Source organism: Eucyclogobius newberryi, unplaced genomic scaffold (assembly GCF_026437365.1).
Source record: "Eucyclogobius newberryi isolate DKJ021-1_F unplaced genomic scaffold, fEucNew1.0.hap1 SCAF_6, whole genome shotgun sequence".
Taxonomy (NCBI): Eukaryota; Metazoa; Chordata; class Actinopteri; order Gobiiformes; family Gobiidae; genus Eucyclogobius; species Eucyclogobius newberryi.
This window is the reverse complement of record NW_027316278.1, coordinates 9,984,133-10,007,086: the sequence shown is the minus strand read 5'-3', so window position 1 is coordinate 10,007,086 and position 22,954 is coordinate 9,984,133. Positions and strand designations below refer to the sequence as shown.

At 43.8% G+C, this 22,954-nt stretch overlaps 1 protein-coding gene across 1 annotated transcript; it reads right to left on the bottom strand.

Annotated features, from left to right (window-relative positions):
- Positions 1–1,208: 1,208 nt before the first annotated feature.
- Positions 1,209–10,010, bottom strand: ercc6l (excision repair cross-complementation group 6-like). Its single transcript, XM_072432906.1, has 4 exons — positions 7,873–10,010; positions 5,167–6,192; positions 2,744–2,935; positions 1,209–1,515 (listed from the first exon to the last, which is right to left on the bottom strand). Exons 1-4 carry the CDS (start codon positions 9,826–9,828, stop codon positions 1,294–1,296), a joined length of 3,396 nt encoding a protein of 1,131 aa, XP_072289007.1. The 5' UTR covers positions 9,829–10,010; the 3' UTR covers positions 1,209–1,293.
- Between the last annotated feature and the right edge of the window lie 12,944 nt (positions 10,011–22,954).

Here is a 22,954-nt window from a genome sequence, read left to right as displayed (position 1 = left end):
TATATATACATATATATATTAATATATATATATTATATATATATATATATATATTAATATATATACATATATATATTAATATATATATATATATAATAGATTATATATATATATTATATATATATAATAGATTATATATATATATATATATATATATATATATATATATATATTTAAATATATAGCTTTTAACCTTCTTACATTGCTATTTGTGCTTCATATATGTCCCCAGAGTGTTTTTTTTATTGATTCCCGCAGTGTTTAGCTATATTACAGACTATCTCCTTTCCTCCAATCTCCAAACTGACGGGCGGTGGGTGCAAGACTGCGTCATAAGGGCATCACCATCCGCCCTCACCCTCCCCCTTGTTTGCTGCCGCGGACACAGCTCGTTATTTGTTTATTACTTTACTAGTGAATACTGGCGCTATTCCCTCCATAAAAGACGGAGATGGAGAACTGAGAGCTGTAAGTACACTAAAGCTACATGTGCGACTTACGCAAATTTCCAGAACATGTATAATGATTTTATTTACATGACGAGTGACGTATCATGACCTAATGTGTTACACATCGAGTACACGATGTATACTTTATGTTATGTGCGTTATTTCTACACTGTGGAGAGGGGTCGTACAGTCAGGACCGGCCCCGTCGTCTTTCACCGCCGCTAGAATCGAAAACGTGATTATTGAGTTAGTTTGTTTACACCCCCACCGTCTCCGGGGTGGGCAGGGCACACACGCTCTCGCTGAGACTACGTCACGGGTTGGGCGGGGGAGCCAGATCGCTCTTCGCAAGGGTGAGGGTGAATATCAAACCAAGCCGTTTGCGTTTCCGGGTTGGTGAGGGGGTCCAAGGTCTGGGTGATATTTCTTTATGGGTTGGGTATGTTATGGGTGTTGCACAACCCTTATTATCAATTATACACTTAGGATAGACTACGAAATGTGAAAAAAAGCATGTTATGGCACCTTTAAGAGTGTTTTTTAAACTTCCTATAAGTTATCTGTCCTTTCCCCCTGTATCTACTGCGTTGTATCTTAAGTTCCTGTGTTTGTGAACTTTGTTCACCGTCGACTTTCCTTAAACTTAAACTAAACCAGCTTCACCTTTGGACCGAGTCTGAATCAGACCCAGAGCCCGACTTTAAGAGCACAAAATACTTTATTTTAACCATAAAACAAACATCGAAACCTCTTTGTCCGTGTGCCCCAGGGCAGCCGTGACCCCCCCAAGTGACCTGTGCCTTTAATTTGAACCATAATATAATACCGGCCCCGTGACCCGCACTCAGTATCTCCTGTGGCTGAGCGTCCTGTAGAGCTGGATGGTAAGCAGCTGGATTTCGGGGTCTCCAGGCTTCATGTCGATCGCTCGCAGGAAGTGGCTGAGAGCTTCTTCCTGTTGTCCTCGTGAGAGACATTCTCGTCCACTCCGCACCAGCGACTCGTAATCCTCTGGTTGAGCGGCCATTTTATCCATCTGTTCATCTGAGGACAGCTCTGCGCTCTCCTGGAAAAAGTCAAATTAAACACGTAATTTACAGCTCAAAAGTGATTTAAAAAAAAACTGACATATGACCAGCAGAGGGCAGCAGAGGGCAGCAGAGACCAGCAGAGGGCAGCAGAGGGCAGAAGAGGGCTAATGAACACTGACTGGCCAGAAATAGAGAGCGCTACAAAGACGCGAAGTTTGGATTTAGCAGGAGATGTCGAGAGCTAGATTCCTGTACAACACGCGTCTGAAGTAGCAGTTCAACAACAACCCCGCCCCTGTGTGGAGTGGCCCCCGTCTCTGTGAGGAGTGGCCCCCGTCTCTGTGAGGAGTGGCCCCCGTCTCTGTGAGGAGTGGCCCCCGTCTCTGTGAGGAGTGGCCCCCGTCTCGTGTAGAGTGGGCTCCGGCTTCTCACAAACTACAAGGCCAGAGCCCCCCTTCTGTAGACGACCGGACTTGGCTGTCTCAACACCTCAGGTTCTTCTACTAGATGTAATACCCCCTCCCCCACTGTGGCCACCTCTGCCAACCTAACCCCGGTCCCCCCCACCTCCCCCCGCCCCTCTCACAGTTCAGGAACAGGAAGTAAACAGACTATTTCAGAAATCCAACCCTCGAAAAGCTGCTGCGCCCTCTGCTGAGAAGGTGACCAGCTGCAGACTTCCATCTCTGCAGGACCTGTACAGCTCCAGGTCTAAACCCTTTGAGCCACTCCCCTCAGGCAGGAGGCCACTCCCCTCAGGCAGGAGGCTACGGTCCATCCTGACCTGAACCTCCCACCACAAGAACAGTTTCTTTCCCTCTGCTGTTGGATTCATGTTTGTGAATTCTCTTCATTGACAATTTTTTTTTTTTATTGATTCCTGCAGCCTTTAACTAGAGAACAGTCTCTCTCCTTCCCCTCGGATGAGCACAGACAGGACCCACTCACCCGGGGTGAGTTACACAGCACAATTCCGTTTCAGCCTCTGTACCTATAACAAGCCCCTCCCCCCGCCCCGCCCGTGCGCTCGAGAAGAACCGCAGCTATGTAGGCACAATTAGCTTCAAACGCTACTTCTTTTGTTCCAACGCTGCTCCGTCTACAGTGATATTTTATAATCGTTATGTTATGGGTGTTCTGACTACAAAACAGGAAAAAGAGCATGAGATTGGATCGTAAAGAGTTTAAAAACAAAGAAAGCAAAGCCCTGAACGCTCTGTGTCCATGGTAACAGAAGCTCTTTATGTTGCTCAGTGTTTGTACCGGTGTTTCCTCCTCGTCCTCAGTGTTTAGCGTTTCTCCGCTGGGCTCCTCCTCCTCCTGTTCCTCCTCCTCCTCCTGTTTCTCCTCCTCCTCCTCCTGTTCCTCCTCCTCCTCCTGTTCCTCCTCCTCAGAGCCGTCCGGAGAAATGTCCTTGTGAAATGTGCTCCTGGACTCGTCGACGACCTCATCGACCTGACGTCACAAAACACACAGCTCTGTAATGCATCTGACCCACTGTAATGCTTCAGACCCACTGTAATGCATCTGACCCACTGTAATGCTTCAGACCCACTGTAATGCATCTGACCCACTGTAGTGCATCTGACCCACTGTAATGCATCTGACCCACTGTAATGCATCTGACCCACTGTAATGCTTCAGACCCACTGTAATGCATCTGACCCACTGTAATGCATCTGACCCACTGTAATGCATCTGACCCACTGTAATGCATCTGACCCACTGTAATGCATCTGACCCACTGTAATGCATCTGACCCACTGTAATGCATTTGACCCACTGTACCTACAGAAGAGCAGACTTCACCCTGTGCACACTGGTCAGACCCAGATGCTGTTGCTTGTTAAAAGAGGACGTTACATTCCACATGCGAGTGTGATGCATCATTAGAAAGCTTAGGCCTTCTAGTTTCTGCAGATGTGCATAGGACACTGCCAGGGCTTCAGAACTCACACTACAGAAGCCCAAACATACTAAATACATTCTTTTCTTAGTCTCGCCTGAGTATTGTCCATTTGTTGCAGGTCCTAAGCAGGACATACTTCATTGTGTGCTTATGCTGTTTATCATCACAACTGTGTCAAGTTTAACATCTCTAGGAACAGGAGCATTTTGGTGCTGTTGACTTTTTCATATCTAAAAGTATATTCGGAACAAGGTATCCAAATTAGAGATGCACTGATTGCAAAATTCTTGGCCGATACCGGTTTCCGGTTTTTAAGGAGCTCTGACCTGCCAAAACCGTTTTTTCTGATACCGATTTTCTATCTAGCCACTGATTTTCCCACAAACTACCCAGTATTATATATGAAAAAGGTGCATGTATACAGGACACACATTTTATGATATAAAATGTAATTTATTTTGTGGAAAAATAACTATGAATAAAAATAATAATTTATATAATATATATATATATATATATATATAAATAAATTATGAGTCCTGCTAGTTTTTAGCTGTTTTGCTCTGGGCGCGTTGAGCTGCTGCGCACCGCGCATGCGGGTGAGTTTGATCGGCCGAAAACCGGAAATTACGACAGTGACCGGCCGGTCACCGATTGGACATAAAACTGGCTTTTTTAAATCAGCTGCCGATTGATCGGTGCATCTCTATTCCGAATATGTGCCAAACTGTTTTACTACTATTTTAGCTTCTCTTAGTGTTCTAAGTGTTCTTAGGGGTTTTAGCATGACGGGCCGCCATGCTTGGGCTGGTCACCGCCATGCCCAAAAGATACCGCCAGGTATTAAGGTTTTGCTCAAAAAGTAATACGACCCTCGCACAGTGATCTTAAGATCGAGCGCTGCCTGCAGTGGTTTGTCCCACCGCCATCCTCCAGCGAGAACACTGTAATATTCCCTTTTTTCTAAGATTTATTAAAAAAATGACCCTGTCCATGCACTCGAAAATGCCCGTCCACATTTCAAAATAGCCTGCATGGTAGCATGGTATAACAAGGTATAATGGTATAGAGCTCATTCATGTGAGGTCAAACGACCGCCCCCCACGCTCCCCCAGGCCCTTTTGGCCATGTTGGCCATTCTCAGTGCACGTCTACCTATACGAGCCCATTCAATACTGCAGTCTGTCTGCTTCGATTTACGACGAAACACTGTTCAAAGAGAACCAAAACCTCATTAATGATATCGCACGCTTTACTATAATCACAATGGTGAAGGTTGATGTGGCAGTTGAGTGCAGCAACCGGGAAGAAAAAGAAGATAAAGTTCTATCAGATACCGAGAAACCGGGAAATAAGAGCGTGATGGACATATTTGTTGATCTGACGTTCTATCGGTTGTCACTCACTCGCGCGCGGACGGAGCGGCTCGCAGCACATGGAGCTGACAGCTGTTCAGCCCTGTGCAGGTGACTGAACCCCGGGCATGCAGACTCACCACCGCTGCCTGCGCTGGAGCTCCGGAGAATTAACGCTGTAGAATTAACAGGGGGCGGCAACGTATGACAAGGGGGCGGCAACGTATGACAAGGGGGCGGCAACGTATGACAAGGGGGCGGCAACGTATGACAAGGGGGCGGCAACGTATGACAAGGGGGCGGCAACGTATGCGATCACGTGGTTTTGTGACGTCGGTGAATGATCTCTATAAATAATAATGGTATAACACGGTATAACATGGTATAATACGGTATAATAAAGTTGCGCTCTAGAGTTTCACCTGCATGTCCTCAGACTCTTCATCGCCAGTTCTTCCTCCTTCCTCGTCATCCATCAGCGACAACACAAACGATCTTCTCGAGGCGACCGATGTGTTGAGGCTTTTCCTCGACCTGTTCAAAGTCTTCTGGGCAGCTTTTGGGGTCGATGCCAAAAAATCTAAATCGTCCATCCCCTCCTCTTCCTCCTCCTCCTCATCGTCACTATAAATCCTGGCCACACGCCTCTTTTTTGTCGTGGCGACCACCGAATCGTTGGCCGACGCGTTCACCTCAGACTTCTTGTGGCGTTGTTCTGCCAGTGACCGGTCCACGTCGAAACTACCGTCCAGCTGCAGAGTGGACAGTATCTCCCGCTCCTCCTCGTCCGTCCCCTCCTCGTCGTCGTTCAAAATATCGTGATCCGAGACAAAATCGCTGTCGTCGAGTTGCAGTTTGAAGTCGCCTTCCAAGGAGTCCATGGCGCGGCTGGAGTCGGTCCCGTTCGCCGATTTGAAGCTCGCCTGCAACGCAGACAGACGTTTGTGATTCGGCGGCGAGAAGTGGACCTCTCCCAAGTCCATCTGAGACTCGGTTTGTGGCGCGGTCTCGTCATCGTTTTGCTGGAAGCCATTTTGTTCGGTCTCGTCGTCAGAAATCAGAATTTCCTCATGATGTGTGAAGTTCTGCTGCGTCGAGCCGGCTTCTTCTTTTTGGATTCCGCTGATATTTTCTTGCGTTTCGTGGCTGTTTTCCTCGATGTCTTTGCTGCTTTGCTCCCACGTCAGGTCGATGGTGTCCCTCTCCACAGAGCCGGACTGGTCGAGATCCACCAGAGCAGGAGTGTCCCTCTCCACAGAGCCGGACTGGTCCAGATCCACCACAGCAGGAGTGTCCCTCTCCACAGAGCCGGACTGGTCCAGATCAACCACAGCAGGAGTGTCCCTCTCCACAGAGCAGGCCTGGTCGAGATCCTCCACAGAGCCAGACTGGTCGAGATCCACAGCAGGAGGATCGGGGTCCGAGAGCGCCCAAGGACCACCCGCAGCCTGAAGAAAAAGGAAGTCACATCATTATTTCATCAACACATTGATATCGGTGCCACGGGCGCAACCACACCACCTGCTGGTGCATTGGGGGATTAACTGAGTCCAGATGACTACAACTGAAGCTTTTTCTACTATTGGGGGATTAAGCAGGATAAATGAGGCTCCAAACGGCAGCGGTCGAGCCTTAGGTGCATGTTAGCGAGGACAAATTGAAAGGACATGAAAATGGTCAGGTTCTAGTCTACTAAAGACGTGTTCTGTGCAGTGTTCCTGAGCCTAACTGCACTCACAATACAAACTACCATTTATACAGAAAAGTACTAGTAAACAGCATATTTATGTGAGAGATACAAGTTAGACGAGCGAAAAGACCAGCGGAAAGACGAGTAAAAGACCAGTGAAAAGACCAGAGAAAAGACGAGTAAAAGACCAGTGAAAAGACAGGTGAAAAGACCAGAGAAAAGACGAGTAAAAAGACCAGTGAAAAGACAGGTGAAAAGACCAGAGAAAAGAAAAGTGAAAAGACCAGAGAAAAGACAAGTAAAAGACCAGTGAAAAGACAGGTGAAAAGACCAGAGAAAAGAAAAGTGAAAAGACCAGAGAAAAGAAAAGTGAAAAGACCAGAGAAAAGACAAGTGAAAAGACCAGAGAAAAGACGAGTGAAAAGACGAGTAAAAGACCAGAGAAAAGACGAGTAAAAGACCAGAGAAAAGACGAGTAAAAGACCAGAGAAAAGACAAGTGAAAAGACCAGAGAAAAGACGAGTAAAAGACCAGAGGAAAGACAAGTGAAAAGACAAGTGAAAGACCAGAGAAAAGACGAGTGAGAAGACGAGTGAGAAGACGAGTGAAAGACCAGAGAAAAGACGAGTAAAAGACCAGTGAAAAGACAGGTGAAAAGACCAGAGAAAAGAAAAGTGAAAAGACCAGAGAAAAGAAAAGTGAAAAGACCAGAGAAAAGACAAGTGAAAAGACGAGTAAAAGACCAGAGAAAAGACAAGTGAAAAGACCAGAGAAAAGACCAGAGAAAAGACGAGTAAAAGACCAGAGGAAAGACAAGTGAAAAGACAAGTGAAAGACCAGAGAAAAGACGAGTGAGAAGACGAGTGAGAAGACGAGTGAGAAGACGAGTGAGAAGACGAGTGAGAAGACGAGTGAAAGACCAGAGAAAAGACGAGTAAAAGACCAGTGAAAAGACAGGTGAAAAGACCAGAGAAAAGAAAAGTGAAAAGACCAGAGAAAAGAAAAGTGAAAAGACCAGAGAAAAGACAAGTGAAAAGACGAGTAAAAGACCAGAGAAAAGACAAGTGAAAAGACGAGTAAAAGACCAGAGAAAAGACGAGTAAAAGACAAGTGAAAAGACCAGAGAAAAGACCAGAGAAAAGACGAGTAAAAGACCAGAGGAAAGACAAGTGAAAAGACAAGTGAAAGACCAGAGAAAAGACGAGTGAGAAGACGAGTGAGAAGACGAGTGAGAAGACGAGTGAGAAGACGAGTGAGAAGACCAGAGAAAAGACAAGTGAAAGACGAGGAGCGATGGTTCAGAGAGGACAGTTCAAAAAGAGTTGTGCAAAGGACAGAAAACCCCCAACTTTTATTCATAATTCGTTCTTTAGAAATCGCCCCTCGACTGATGTCAAACTAAATCACATCAACATGACAGAGGGCGTGTCCTCCTGACCTGTGTCGGATATCGGGGCTTTCTCTCTTTGGGCGGGTGATTCTCCAGTCTCAGCCACGCCCCCTCCGTCCTGGACGCCACACCCTGCACCAGCTGCGCCTGCAACTCGCACTCCGCCTTGATCAGGTTTTGCGCGTTCTGCACGCGGCCCTCGACGTACTGCCGCGCCTCCTGGTCCTCCGGCGCCTCCTCCTGGTTCACCGAAAACATCAGGTCGTGGTCCGAGATGCCGAACATCTCCATGCCGTGGAGGTACGCCAGGTGGTCGTCCAGCTCGGCGTCCGTGCGTCGCTCCCTGGAGTGCATCGCCTGAAGCTGCAGCTGCGTGCTCGAGGACCTCGTGTCCTCCAGCGTGAAGAGCTCCTTCAGCTCTTGTTTGCTGAAATACCTGAACGGATTCTTCTTGTCGCCCGTGTTCTGTCTGATCAGCGAATCTTTAAAAACCTGCCGCCGGTATATCTTCTCCTCTACCGTCCCGCACGTGATCAGTCTATAAATCACCACGTTTTCCGTTTGCCCGATGCGATAGGCGCGGTCCACGGCCTGCGCGTCGGTGGCGGGGTTCCAGCTGGGATCGTAGATGACGACGCGGTTCGCCGCCGTCAGCGTGATGCCGACTCCTCCCACCTGCGTCGTCAGGAGGAACACCGTGTAGCTCGGATCCTTCTGGAACTGCGTGATCCTGCGCTCGCGCTCGGCCAAGTGCGTGATCGTTCCGTCCAGCCGCATCACTTTGAACCCGCCGTCTGTCAAAATCCTTTCGATTATGTCCAGAACTTTGCGGTAGTGAGCGAAGACGAGCGTGCGGTGGCCTTCCTCCCTCAACCGCTCCAGAAGCGCAAAAAGAAACACCATTTTACCGGACTCGGCGATGAGGGTGTCGTTGGGCACTTTAGCGATATCGTGGCCGGCGTCTCCCTCCGAATCCGCCCCGTCGTGGTGGTCGTCGAGCCCGAGTTTGGCCATGGAGCCGGCGGAGAGCAGCCTCGGGTGGTCGCACAGCTTCTTTAGGATCGTCAGCTGGGCGAGCGGCGATTTGCTCGTCATCAGCAACTCTTTGATATGATCCAACGAGATGAACTGCCGGTAAATGTCCTCCTGCACGGCGCTCAGGTACGTCCAAACGATCAGGTCGTTCTTCCGCGTCAGCTTGGGCATCACCGCTCCGGGATGCTCCTCCTCCGTCTCCGGGGGGCTGCGCGGCTTCAGCTTCTGCACTTCGGCTTTCGTCCGGCGGAGGAAGTACGGCTTGATGGTCGCCATGAGGTTCTCGGACATCCGCGAGCCGAGCACCTTCTCTCCCGGAGTGGCGTCCTTCTCCCTCGCCTTCGTGATGGGATTCTCGTACTCGGTTTTGAACGTCTTGGCGGTCCCGAGCAGCGCCCCTTGGCAGGCGAAGTCGAACAGCGCCCACAACTCCCGCAGGTTGTTCTGCACCGGCGTTCCCGTGAGCAGGACTCTGTTCTTCGAGGGGATGGCGGACGCGCACTTGGCCGTTTTGGTCGTGGCGCTCTTGATTTTGTGCGCTTCGTCGAGGATCATGTAGTCCCACGTGAACTCCCGCCCGCGATGCGAGGACAAGAGCTCCCAGTTGGTGAGCAGCATGTTGTACGTGGTGATGACGACTCCGCCCCGCCGCTGGACCTTCTCCAGGTTCTTGGCGCGCTCGCTTTTGCTCGCGCCGTGGAACTCCTTCACCCTCATCCCCGGCGTCCATTTGGCGAACTCCTTGGTCCAGTTGGTGATCAGCGACGTGGGCACGACCAGCGCCGTGGACTTGACGTGCTCGGCGTCGTACATGCCGGACAGGAACGAGATCACCTGGATGGTCTTTCCCAGGCCCATGTCGTCGGCGAGAATGCCGCCTCTGCGCCCGTCGCGGTACAGGCTGTACAGGAACGCCACGCCCTGTTTTTGGTAATCGTAGAGCTTGTTGTGGAGGTCTTTGAAAAGCATGAGACCGCTGCCATTGACGTCCACAAACTCCTCGTCGTCTTCATCGTCCGAGTGTAAAAACTCTTTGACTTTCTGGATGCGTGACTGGAGTTTGTTGCTCGGACGAAGGGCGTGGGCTTTTTCAAACAGCGCCAGGGCTTTGCGCAGGTCTCCATCACGACCTGCGGCTTTGGCCTCCTGGACCAACCTACAAAGAGAAACCAGGGTTATTTAAGACAGTACAGTAAACATGGAACATGCTTTCTCTGTGATACATTTTAATAGAAGTCCTTGGAGCAATTTCCCACATATTAAAGATTATTTGAGCTTATTCCCAAAGTTTAGTTTAGTTGCTATTTCTGAAACATGGTTAGATGAGGATAAAGTTTCAGCTGTTGAACTGGAAGGATAGGAACTGTTTGTAATGAATAGAAAAGACAGGAGGAGGTGGAGTCGCTCTCTATGTAGATTCTGAACTGCATTGTAATCGTATAGAAAGCATGTCTACTACAGTTGATAATATGTGTGTCACGGTTGAGATTCACATGGAGAAACAAAAAATAACTGTGTTGCATATATAGAACACCTGGTTCTTCTCTGGATCATTTTAATGACTTTATATCTAATATGTAGAGCTGGGTTGGAATAATCGATTTTCCGATTTGTAATCGATTCGCATATTAATGACCGATTATCGATTCGTACGTCCAAAGATCGATATATATATATATATATATATATATATATTTTTTTTTTTTTTTAATTATTTTTTTTTTTAATCAAAATTCTTTTCTGCATTTCCCTCAGTGAACTTCAATCTACCTTCTTGAAGGTAAATTGACCCTTAACCTTTTCATCAGTCTTCCATCAGTAACTACCAATACTTGTAAGATTTGCTGTTCAATATTGATAAAATACTAGTTTTAATATGTTGCTTCTCTACACAGTCATGAAGTGAAGGAAACGGTTCAAATACATTTTTCATTTTTAATAACATTAACCCCCGGATCGAATCGAAATCGGAGCGAATCGGATGGAATCTGAGAAATCCGAAAAAAATCGATTGTGAAACGTAAAAATCGGAATCGAATCGATTCTTGAAATTTGAATCGAAACCCAGCTCTACTAATATGTTTCACTCAATTGGAAATAAGTCTTACATTGTCTGTGGTGATTTTAATGTTGACCTGCTTAACCCAGGTGGACAGAAGAAAACCACAGACTATCAATATTTATAATAGTACATCATTTCCAGTAATAGTAAAGCCAACTAGAATAACAACAGAATCAGAAACATTAATTGATAACATATTTACAAATGAAATTGGTAATATTGATGGTCTTTTAATGACTGATATTCGTGACCATCTTCCTGTTTTTGCAATTCTTCAAAATGTATTTAAAACACTGTAATGAGACGAGCGACTCAAGAACAGTGAGACATAGAACACCTGAAGCAATTGAGACTTTGAAAATGGAATTAAGTCAAATTGGAATGAAAATCCTAATGAAGCATATGAACTCTTTTTAGCAAAATGACTTGATATTTATAATAATTGTTGTCCACTTAAGACAATAATTTGTAAAAAAAACAGATGCTGAAACCCTGGTTTACTGAAGGAATAATTAAGGCTTGTAGAAAGAAAAATCAACTAGTTAGGAAATTCCTAAAATCCAGAACACAGGTTTCTGAAAATAAATATAAAACATAAATGAGTTAATATAATCAGAAATTGTAAGAAAGAATACACAAAATTATTAATGCAACATAGACAAAATATCCAGGAAACATGGAAAATAATGAATGTTGTAATACATAAGAGACACAATAATAATGATTATCCTAATTATTTGAACAAAGACAATGACAAAATAAGTCATATTAAAGGGAATTGTTCATGAGTTTAGTTTTTAAACCCAACAAATGAAATATTGAAAATTGTGAAGAGCTGTAAAAACAAAAAAATCAACAGATAATAATGGGTTTGATATGTTTATAGTCAAAAACATCATGGAACATATTTTCCATCCATTTACTTTTATCTGTAAATCTTTTAAAACAGGAATTGTTCCAAACCAAATGAAAATAGCAGGTTATTCCCTTCTACAAAGGCCGTGACAAACATTTGACTTGTAATTATCGACCCATTTCTTTACTTTCACAATTTTCAAAAATATTAGATAAATTGTTTGTTAAAAGATGAGATAACTATGTTGAAGTTAAGAATATATTAAATGAGCATCAGTTTGGTTTTAGAGCGCACAGGTCCACAACGATGGCAGTTGTTCATCTGGTTGAAAATATTTCCCAATCATTAGATCAAAAACTCCATACAATAGGTTTATTTTTGGATTTACAGAAAGTATTTGATACAATTGACCACACAATTTTATTACAAAAATTGGAAAAATATGGCTTTAGGGAAAAAGCAAATTCTTGGTTAAATAATGACTTATCGGATCGATTCCAACATGTTCATCTAAAGGGAGCAGAGTCTAGTTGTCAGAGAATTAGTTGTGGGGTGCCACAAGGCTCTGTTTTGGGCCCAAAATTATTTGTATTATATATTAATGATATCCCAAAAGTATCTGATGTTCTTAATTTGATCTTGTTTGCAGACAATACCACAGTTTACTGCATCTTAGTGAACCCTAACCCTAGAAAATAATCATAGAAAATATTTTGCTGAATAAAAATGCAGTTTTGTGGTTATGTAGAGTTGTTTTTGTTGATGAACTGTCCCTTTGTTTTTGACCAAACCACAATAGAAAAAGAAAAAAAAGACCCGACCAGGGCCAAAGCGGGCAAAACAACCCAGTTCAAAGCTAGATTATTGACACCAAACTTCAGTGAAATCCTTTAATTCACATTGTCCAATACATCACAATTTCTTTAGTCCGAAATCAAACTTTCAGAAATGAATAAAGAAACTAAAAACATTATCTGCCAAAGATTGAAATATGGCGACTGAAATCTTATAGAATAGTTACAAATAAAGTGTAACGTTAAAGGAAAATCATATATTTCTCTTTATTATAAAAGGTCTGTGTTTTAGAGTCAGTCATATATACTTATACTCCAGATACTTATACTGTGACGAGGATTATTTTGAATAGTCGTGTCTGGATTAAGCTAACGTCGCAGCGTTACGTTTAGCCTTTAAGATTACCGTATTTTCTGGACTATAAATCGCACCAGCCAAAAAATCCATAAGAGAGAAGAAAAAAACATATATAAGTTGCGGTTGCAAGTGTGAAAATAACAAATAATAGCACATATAAGTCACTCCAGAGTATAAGTATATAAGTATAAATATATATAGGTCGCACCCCGGCAAAAACTAGGAGAAAAGTGCGATTTATAGTCTGGAAGATACGGTACGTTACAACTGTTGCCAAAAGAGGTGCGTCTGGAGATGAGACCAGAAAGTTACAGTTCAGAACATGAATATTCTCTCTAGAAGCCTTCGGTCGACATATTTCAACCTTTATTTGGTTAAGAATGTGTTTAAAAAGGACTAAATTGAGGCTTCACCTGTTGGATTCCTCCTCAGCGTCTTCACTTTCCTCCGTGTCCACGTGCAAAGACCTGAAACACAAACGTCTCCGTCACAAATGTGTCTTTAAACTCTTACATCAGGTTTCAAATGAAGTACTGAGATGCAGAGATCATACAACCGTATACTTTTATTTTGAAAGTTCACATCACGTTTGTCACTTTTAATCAGCTCTTTTATCAAATATCTAAAAAGGTAAATGAGCAAAAGTTGAACCTAATGTCCACATGCGACTGGCAAACAATCATCTCACGTGTCAAGGCTTATTTTAGATGCATTTTAATAATAATAATGTCAATAATGTGTCATGTTTTACGGTTAAACTACGTATCCAGAGTAATATGTCAGGTGACTGGCCACGCCCCCAAAATAATATTGATGTTTGTGCTTTCTCCCTGGAAACATTTGTTCATAAATAGCAAAATAAATGAATAATAGTATAAACTGTAGCACAATAACGCATTAAAAGAGCATTGACTTAACATTCTCTCATCTTTGTTCTTAAAATAAGGAGGTCCCCGTCCAAAAAAAATGAAGCCCCACTTTTCCAGAAAAAAAGTCCACATCTTCAGAAAACAAGTGGCTTTTTAGGGGGAGAAACGCAAACAGAACTGAGTCTTTTCTCTTAACTTTTCTCTTTTAATTCTTTTTCTTTTCTTATAGGGTCCTGGACCTTTAATGTAAAAAATGAGCATGTGGCTGACCTGCCAGTCATTAAAATCTTGGTTGGAATGACGTTAGTGCTCAGGCTCATATCTAGGTGTTGATTGTTGAGTCTAGAACGGTACTTGTTTTTGACAATGTCCATAGTGTAAAAAGCTGACTCACAGCTGTAAGTCCATCCAAACATAGTCACGGTGTACATGCTACTTAGACCAGGAACACACTCTCAGAAACAGTCTGTAAGCAGAAAGTAGCAGGTCAGTTGTCTCAAAATGCTCTTAATGCAGCATTTCCCTCAGATCAATGAGCTCAAGCTGTAGAGATCCTGCATGTGCCACTTGAATTAACATCCTCTGACTTCTCTGATGAGGAAAGGATTGTGAATGAACAGGAGGAGCTGCTGCACAAAACGTCATTCATGATATTTCATACTTTACAATCATCCAAATGGTGAAGGTTTATGTGGCAGTGCAGCGCCCGGGAAGATAAATGCTCCGATTTGAAATTCCCGGGGTCAAAGTGCAGCCGCAGACGTGACCATTATCGGCCCGTTTAATGACGTGACGTGACGTGAGCGCGAAAATAACGCGTGTCCGTTAATGACGTGAGACACCGGAGCCGCGGCACGTCACGTAACCGTGTTTATAGCCGCGGCGTGAGTTTCCCGATGTAGCGTTAGCTCCGGGTGTTAGCACGGCGCTAGTTCTACTCACTTCTCCATTCGGTCTGAGATACTGTCCACGTCCCTGCGGTCGTGTCGCGCCTTCATCACGTCCGTCCCGTCTGTTCTGTCCGTCCCGTTTGTTCTGTCCGTCCCGTTTGTTCTGTCCGTCCCGTTGTCCATCTCGGGCATGATCTCGGGGTCAGAACTTTTCCAAATGTGGCGCGCCTGAGGTTTCTTCTTCTTCTTCTTCCTTGTTTCCGGCGGAGCACACACCTGGCGGCGCACTGCTGCCCCCCCTCCACATATCAAGTACTGCACCTCACGACAACATCTCATGAACTCATGGGCTTTGAAACGCCAAAGTAAGATAAGATAAGATATTATGCCTTTATTGTCCACACATGGGGAAATTTTGGTGTCACAACGCAAGTAGATGCAGGGGGAAAGGACAGATAACGTATAGGGAGTTTAAAAAACACTCTTAATAGAAGAACTCTTATAAACACAAACAAAAACTCTTATTAACAAAACTCCTCTCATATCTTAAATAGAGGGAAGAAAATAAAGATACAATAAAATAATAATAATACAAATAAAAATAGCTGGCATAAGACAAATAATACTAATAATAATGGTAAAGTAAACACTCTTATTTACATCAGTTGTATGCACAAGAATGACATTAATTGCGTATGAATATGACAGTATTGGACATGGTTAGTCAGTATTGCACATGTTCAGGGCTAACAGTGTTTGTTATATAGTCTGACAGCAGCAGGAAGGAAAGACCTACGAAACCTCTCCTTCACACAGCGAGGATTGTTTCAATGGAAGAAGAACTTCTAAAGAATACGACAAAGTCTGAGGAATAAAGTCTGTCGGTGATGCAACACTCGGATGCCAACCGCCATAAAACAACAACAACAACAACAATGATATTATTAGACGAAGCTCTATGGCAACAACAACGCCCAAAACTGAGGGGACGAGGGTGGAGTGAAGGAGGGCCCCGTGGCTTCAGCCAATCAGCATGCACGCTGGGGTCAGAGCTTGATAAGGTAATACAGCCATTGTTCAGAATTAGCCACAATAATTACAAAGGAAAAATTGTGTGGACGTATGGGGGATGGTGTGACGGACCCCCGTATATGAACGTGTGGACGTATGGGGGTGGTGTGACGGACCCCCGTATATGAACGTGTGGACGTATGGGGGTGGTGTGACGGACCCCGTATATGAACGTGTGGACGTATGGGGGGTGGTGTGACGGACCCTGTATATGCACGTGTGGACGTATGGGGGGTGGTGTGACGGACCCCCGTATATGAACGTGTGGACGTATGGGGGTGGTGTGACGGACCCCGTATATGCACGTGTGGACGTATGGGGGGTGGTGTGACGGACCCCCGTATATGCACGTGTGGACGTATGGGGGGTGGTGTGACGGACCCTGTATATGAACGTGTGGACGTATGGGGGTGGTGTGACGGACCCCCGTATATGCACGTGTGGACGTATGGGGGTGGTGTGACGGACCCTCGTATATGAACGTGTGGACGTATGGGGGTGGTGTGACGGACCCCGTATATGAACGTGTGGACGTATGGGGGTGGTGTGACGGACCCCGTATATGCACGTGTGGACGTATGGGGGGTGGTGTGACGGACCCCGTATATGAACGTGTGGACGTATGGGGGTGGTGTGACGGACCCCCGTATATGCACGTGTGGACGTATGGGGGTGGTGTGACGGACCCCCGTATATGAACGTGTGGACGTATGGGGGTGGTGTGACGGACCCCGTATATGAACGTGTGGACGTATGGGGGTGGTGTGACGGACCCCCATATATGCACATGTGGACGTATGGGGGTGTGACGGACCCCCGTATATGCACGTGTGGACGTATGGGGGTGTGACGGACCCCCGTATATGCACGTGTGGACGTATGGGGGTGGTGTGACGGACCCCCGTATATGCACGTGTGGACGTATGGGGGTGGTGTGACGGACCCGCGTATATGCACGTGTGGACGTATGGGGGTGGTGTGATGGACAAAGGGCCACGTCCAGATCTGCAAAATCATCACTCACTGGAGAAAATCTTGAGGAAACATAATTCTTTTTAAATGCGTGTCTAAAGTAAATAAGTTGCAAAAGGCATCGTGGTTTGTTAAATGCATGTTCAGTATCAAGACCCTTTTTTCATTCCGGGGGCGGAGCTTACGTTCTAATTTCTACTGTTGCACGTTGTTACCTTCCACCACGGTTGTTACAAGGCTCTATTTGTCTTTTAATTCATCATAAATAGTTTTCATTTTGTAGCATTAGAAACAATGAAGAATATGGGCACGGAATGACACTGCTCTGAATCTCACTGTAGTTATAATAATAATAATAATAACAACCATAAAAATAATAAATAATGATGATGATGACAACGACGACGAATAATAATGATGACAGTAACAACAACAATAATAGTAATAATAGCAGTAATAGAAATAACAATTAATTATTTCATTTTCCAGTGACTTTGGGCTTGAGGCGGGGTTCACTCATGACAGGGGCCAGCTCGTCGTAACAATGAAATAATACAAGTATTAATAATTGTGCTTTTGCAGCCAGTTTGTACAACACTGGGAGCTGGACAAATTGCTGTAATATTAAATTATAAAGTCCAGCATCTGCACAATATTATATGAGCGTAACCCCCAGTGTCAGTCCCCCCCCCCACACACACACAAACACACAGACGCACACACACACACAGACACACACACACACACAGACACACACACACACACAGACGCACACACAGACACACACAGACACACACACACACACACACAGACACACACACACACACACACACACACACACAAACACACAGACGCACACACACACACAGACACACACACACACACAGACGCACACACAGACACACACAGACACACACACACACACACACACACACACAAACACACAGACACAGACGCACACACACACACACACACACAGACACACACAGACACACAGACACACACACACACAGACACACACATACACACACACACACAGACACACACACACACACACAGACACACACACACACACACAGACACACACAGACACACACACACACACACACAGACACAGACACACACACAGACACACACACACACACACAGACACACACACACACACACACACACACACACACACAGACACACACACACACACACACACACACACACACACACACACAGACACACACAGACACACACACACACACACACACACACACACAGACACACACAGACACACACACACACACACAGACAGACACACACACACACACACACACAGACACACACACACACACACACACACAGACACACACACACACACACACACACACACACAGACACACACAGACACACACACACACACACACACACAGACACACACACACACACACACACACAGACACACACACACACACACACACACACACAGACACACACAGAGACACACACACACACACACACACACACACTCTGGAGCTCCTTGGCTGCTCTCTGTCAGCTCCTCTGCACTAATTAGCTGTGTTGTTCCCTTTACCCTCATCCACACATTGTCTGTATACAGTATGTGTGGTACAAATACGCTGGGTACAGATGTGAACAGTCGCCCCTCCAGAACCCCCTTGCAGGACCCCGACCTCCCCTTCACCCACAGCAGACCCACCGTAATAAAGCATCTTGTGTCATTTCCATACGGTGCCTCCAGGCGACGCTCAGGGAGAGAACGCTTCACTTTGGTGCAAACTCCACCACCATAAAAACGATATAACGACACGGCACGAGATGTGACTGTTTGTTATTTACACCAGGACAGAGGTGGGGAGAGGTAGAAAGAAAAGTTAGAAATAAGTAAGAAAAACACTAAAAAGTAGTGGCCGAAATAATGATTCAAGCAAGAGAAAAAAAAGTATTTGGAGTAACGGTACCACTTTATAATAACTTCCCTTATTCCTGCCTCAGTAAAGAATCAACAAAGAATTAATTCATTGTTAAATAGTTAATTAAGAATAATTTAGGCTTGGTAACTATTTAACTAATATAAACCTAACCTTAATTAAGTACTAAGCCTGAATCATGGTTAATAAACTATTATTTTCAAGTGTTACCGGAGAAACTAATACTTAAATATTCAGAGCGTAACATGTTTTTGAAATATGATTTATGAGTTCATGTTGCACAGACTCTGGTATTTTTGCCAAAGAAAAAAGACAAAAACAAATCATGTCTAAATGTAAGGTTGTTCGTCACACTTTTGTCATAACAGACTTAAACTAAAACTAAGAGTTACTTCAAATACAACATGACTCAAGTACAAGTAAAAGTATGTTGTCAGAAAACTGCTCTGAAAAGTACCATTTCTTCAAAAAGATCCTGCAGTTAAACAGAATTACATGTGGCACAGCAACAGTATTTCATGATTAACATTTGATTTATTATACGATCCATAATCACATGTATTTCTAAAAAAGAAGGTGTTTGTTTCACATATTTTATTTTACTTCAAAAATTCACAACAGGGATGAAAAGTGTATAAATCAATGAAATCACAATTGTCGTTGTGGAGCTGCCGTTTTTGTTTTGTTTTGACGGTACGTTCACAGGAGCAGCGGCTCTACTCCGAGCTCCTCACCCTATCTCGAAGGAAGCGCCCAGCCACCCGGCGGAGGAAACTCATTTTGACCGCTTGTATCCGCGATCTTGTCCTTTCGGTCATTATTACCCAGAGCTCATGACCATAGGTGAGGGTAGGAACGTAGACCAAGCGGTAAATCGAGAGCTTTGTCTTTCGACTCAGCTCCTTCTTCTATTGTTGCTTTTATTGTTCAAAAATAATCATCATAATAAAGTCAGCTTCATTTAAAAAAAAAGGTACATTTCTCTCAGATTTGGGACCTCCATCATTGGTTATTGTTTAATTAAGTAAAAGTATAAAGTACTCATGAATAAAACTACTCAAACCATCAGTTCATTTAGTAGCATTTTATCGCAGTCTAAGATGAATTAAAAGTGATGCACGGCTGTTTTATTCATTCGTCTATTAGAAAAAAGGCTGCACATTTCGTTACAGTCCATTTATACTTGAGCGATGCAATATTACACATTCTACAAACACTTTCCTGACCAATTTTCCATTTTGTCATGATCAACACCTAATTATAAAACATATTTCTGACACGTGTGATATTTCCACACTTTCTTGGACAATACCACTGCGTTTTTAATACTACTGTCCTCACGAGCTGCTGCTGATACGGTCATTTCAATTCTGTTTTTAAACTAATCGTGTGAATGTCTGAATGTTACGTCGCTTTATTAATAAATGCAGTTGATTCTGGCACAAGTGTGGACTCGGTTGTTTCCGCCTCCAGTCAGAATGAAGCCCTGACACCGGCGCACAGACTTATACCATCTGAACACGGGTTTGTGTGTGTGTTTGTCTGTGTGTGTGTGTCTCCTGCAGCTCTAATTACTGTAATGAGGAAGAGCCCAACCCAAGGGCCCGCATTAACATTCTCTACACATTTTAACACACGCGCTATAGCAATTAGCCACGCGCTCGTCGTCAGCTCTGTAAATACTGAGTCGCCTCGATCCGCCGCGCAGAAACTCAACGCTGTGAGAAACAAAAGCCATCAACAAATCAGCTTTATTTAATGTGGTTTTTTTTACCTCCTGGTGAAGCTGAACGAGCAAGAAAACACTGCAGATGGAACATGTATTAATGACATGATCTGAGTGGTCCTGGAATGGCCCCCGGTGTGTTTCCAGGTGCTTTTGTGTGTTTTCATTTTGGTTGTGACTTAAGGCCTTGTTAAAGGAAGAGAAGGAAAGTAAAGCCCTTTAAAGGTACTGTTTTTTTGCTTTTTTTGCTTGAAATGTTCCACAGTACGGCACTGAGGCAAGAAACATTTATTTATTTATTCATTTTTTCTTAATTTTTTGGTCAGTTTGCTCGTAAAAAAAAAAAAAAAATCAAGTGGAAACAACATCATTGCCCAGTTTGCACTTAAAGATGATTCATAAAGGCCATTTTCCCACACATAATGTCCTTTAAGTACACACCTCCAACTATAATCTCGGCCTGAACAAGATTTTACAGATTGTGCTAAATTTTACGTTTCATTCTAAGCCTGAATTTTCAATCTCCAAACTCCAAAAATATCTCTATATTTACCATTTTTAAGTAAAATCTAGTAATTCAATTTCCAAAACCCTCTTTGTACATTTGTTGTTTATGTCAACAAAAGGAATCAAGACATTTAAACCTGGCTCATTTTTCAGATTCATGTCCCAGTTTTTGTGTCCATTTTTACACATAAAATTCCTTATTTAGATGAAAACATTACATGACAATCCTGTTTTTCCTATTCACCTGCAGCGAATATCATTTTTATTACTTCAAACATACATTCTTACTATGAGCAGGCTTGCCTCTTCACAGATCTGACCGGTAAGAAAGAAAATAGTCTTAATTTGGACCAATCACACTCTGTTTTACTGACCGTGCTTTGAAACATTTAGAAACACACTGCAGTTTATGAGTATTTTAAACAAACCCTCTGAGTAGCTCCTGCCTGGCGGCGCCTTCACTCTGGGCCTCCTCTCTGCTCGTCTGCCTCCCGTAAATGACTTAAAGGTGAAGAGACATTTCCTGAGCAGATCACACAATATGCAATTGAGTCATTATTCGGCGCCACAAAATCACTGGGCGCCCACTCGTCCAATTTAGACTGTGAGGAAGTGTCTGACAGGCCCCATTCTAATGATGTTTTCCTCGTGACCCGCTACTATTAGCCGTCTAGCTTCAGAGAGCAGTGTAGCGTTACCGCGGGAGACGGAGCCAAGGCAGCTCCAAAGGGCCAGTGCGTTTATTCATGAGGAGGCGAGCGAGAGAGGGAGGTTAGTTATTTAAAGTGATCCGCAAGAACAGGAGAAATAAACACGTCCAAAAACTATGATGGCCTTTCCCTTTGCGTCCACCTGCAGCTGCGGTGAGGGATTAGTGTCCTCTAGTGGTGGCGGAGGGGAGCTGCGGCGTCAGGAGAGGCGTTGTGAGAGGCGGTAAAGTACAATTTTATATAATATTGGAGCAGTCTAAGGTGCAAAAATATCTTGAACTAGTGGTCGGAGTGTTATAATTTGTCTGGGAATTATTTTGAATTGAATTGGAACAGGTAGAAAATGATGCTACACTTGAGTTCTTGTGTAAAAGTGTGAACAACAGCCCAAAAATATGTATACAATGGGTTGATATGTTGAGAGAGACTATTGACTCAAGAAAAATACTTATTTGTCCAGGATCCAGACTGATTTTCACAGCAATTGAATAGAAATTGTGCTCATGACATGACATCACTCCATTATAACTTCACTTTTTCTCAATGAATTTCTTTTATCCACCATCTGATCAAAAATAAAAAGCAGCTTGGCATGTTAAACATAAAAATACAGCTATAACTCACTTACTTCCGATCACATCAGTCATTCCAGAATGAATCAGTATTTGTGGGTTTGGAGAACAATCTGGGGTCAAACTGGGGTGTTTTTACATTTTTAGTTAAATTAGCTTAAGCTTTTAAACAGGAATAGTCAAAACCCAACAAAAGCCCAAACTCCAGACACAGGCTTTACTCTTTCTTATACTTAAATCTCTTGGTGGGATTTAGTGAGAGTAAATCAGAATCAGAGGTTTTGTTTGTGCTCCAAAGGGTTTAGGAACAGCCACAGATTCAGATTTCATAAATATAGCCCCTCGTGGTGTGTGTTGACTATCAGATTGTTTGCTGGCCTGGTTTAGTTTAATATCTCAAATTATTGGGCCGAGCCACATGAAACAAAAACTGTTTAAATAAACACAATACTTCAGCTTCTGCTTCAGAAAGTCGTGCTATTATTCAAACCCAAAGATGTGATTGTTGAGATTGTTAAGAGATTAATATGACAAGTTTGTGGAACCAAAAAAATAATCATAAGGTTCAACATCTGTAGATTTCTATTCTGGAGTAAATATTCCTTAGTGTTACCATAGACCCTCCTTCTGAGACTCGGTGCAACAATTGCCTCATTAAGGACAAACATTCAATAAAAAGCAAAGATACATATTAAGAAAAGAGATTTTAAATAAAAAGTATATATAAAATGCCAACAATAAAGTTTTATGATGGTGAAGTGCATTCAT

Bases quoted from the DNA above. Each gene is read 5' to 3' on its own strand.
- ercc6l (XM_072432906.1), bottom strand. From the start codon at position 9,828: ATGCTTTTCAAAGACCTCCACAACAAGCTCTACGATTACCAAAAACAG. The intron at 6,193-7,872 runs GTCAGGAGGACA...CTTTTTCTTCAG, and splicing joins AGCCCCGATATCCGACACAG to GCTGCGGGTGGTCCTTGGGC. The intron at 1,516-2,743 runs GTACAAACACTG...GACTTTTTCCAG, and splicing joins AGGACGAGGAGGAAACACCG to GAGAGCGCAGAGCTGTCCTC.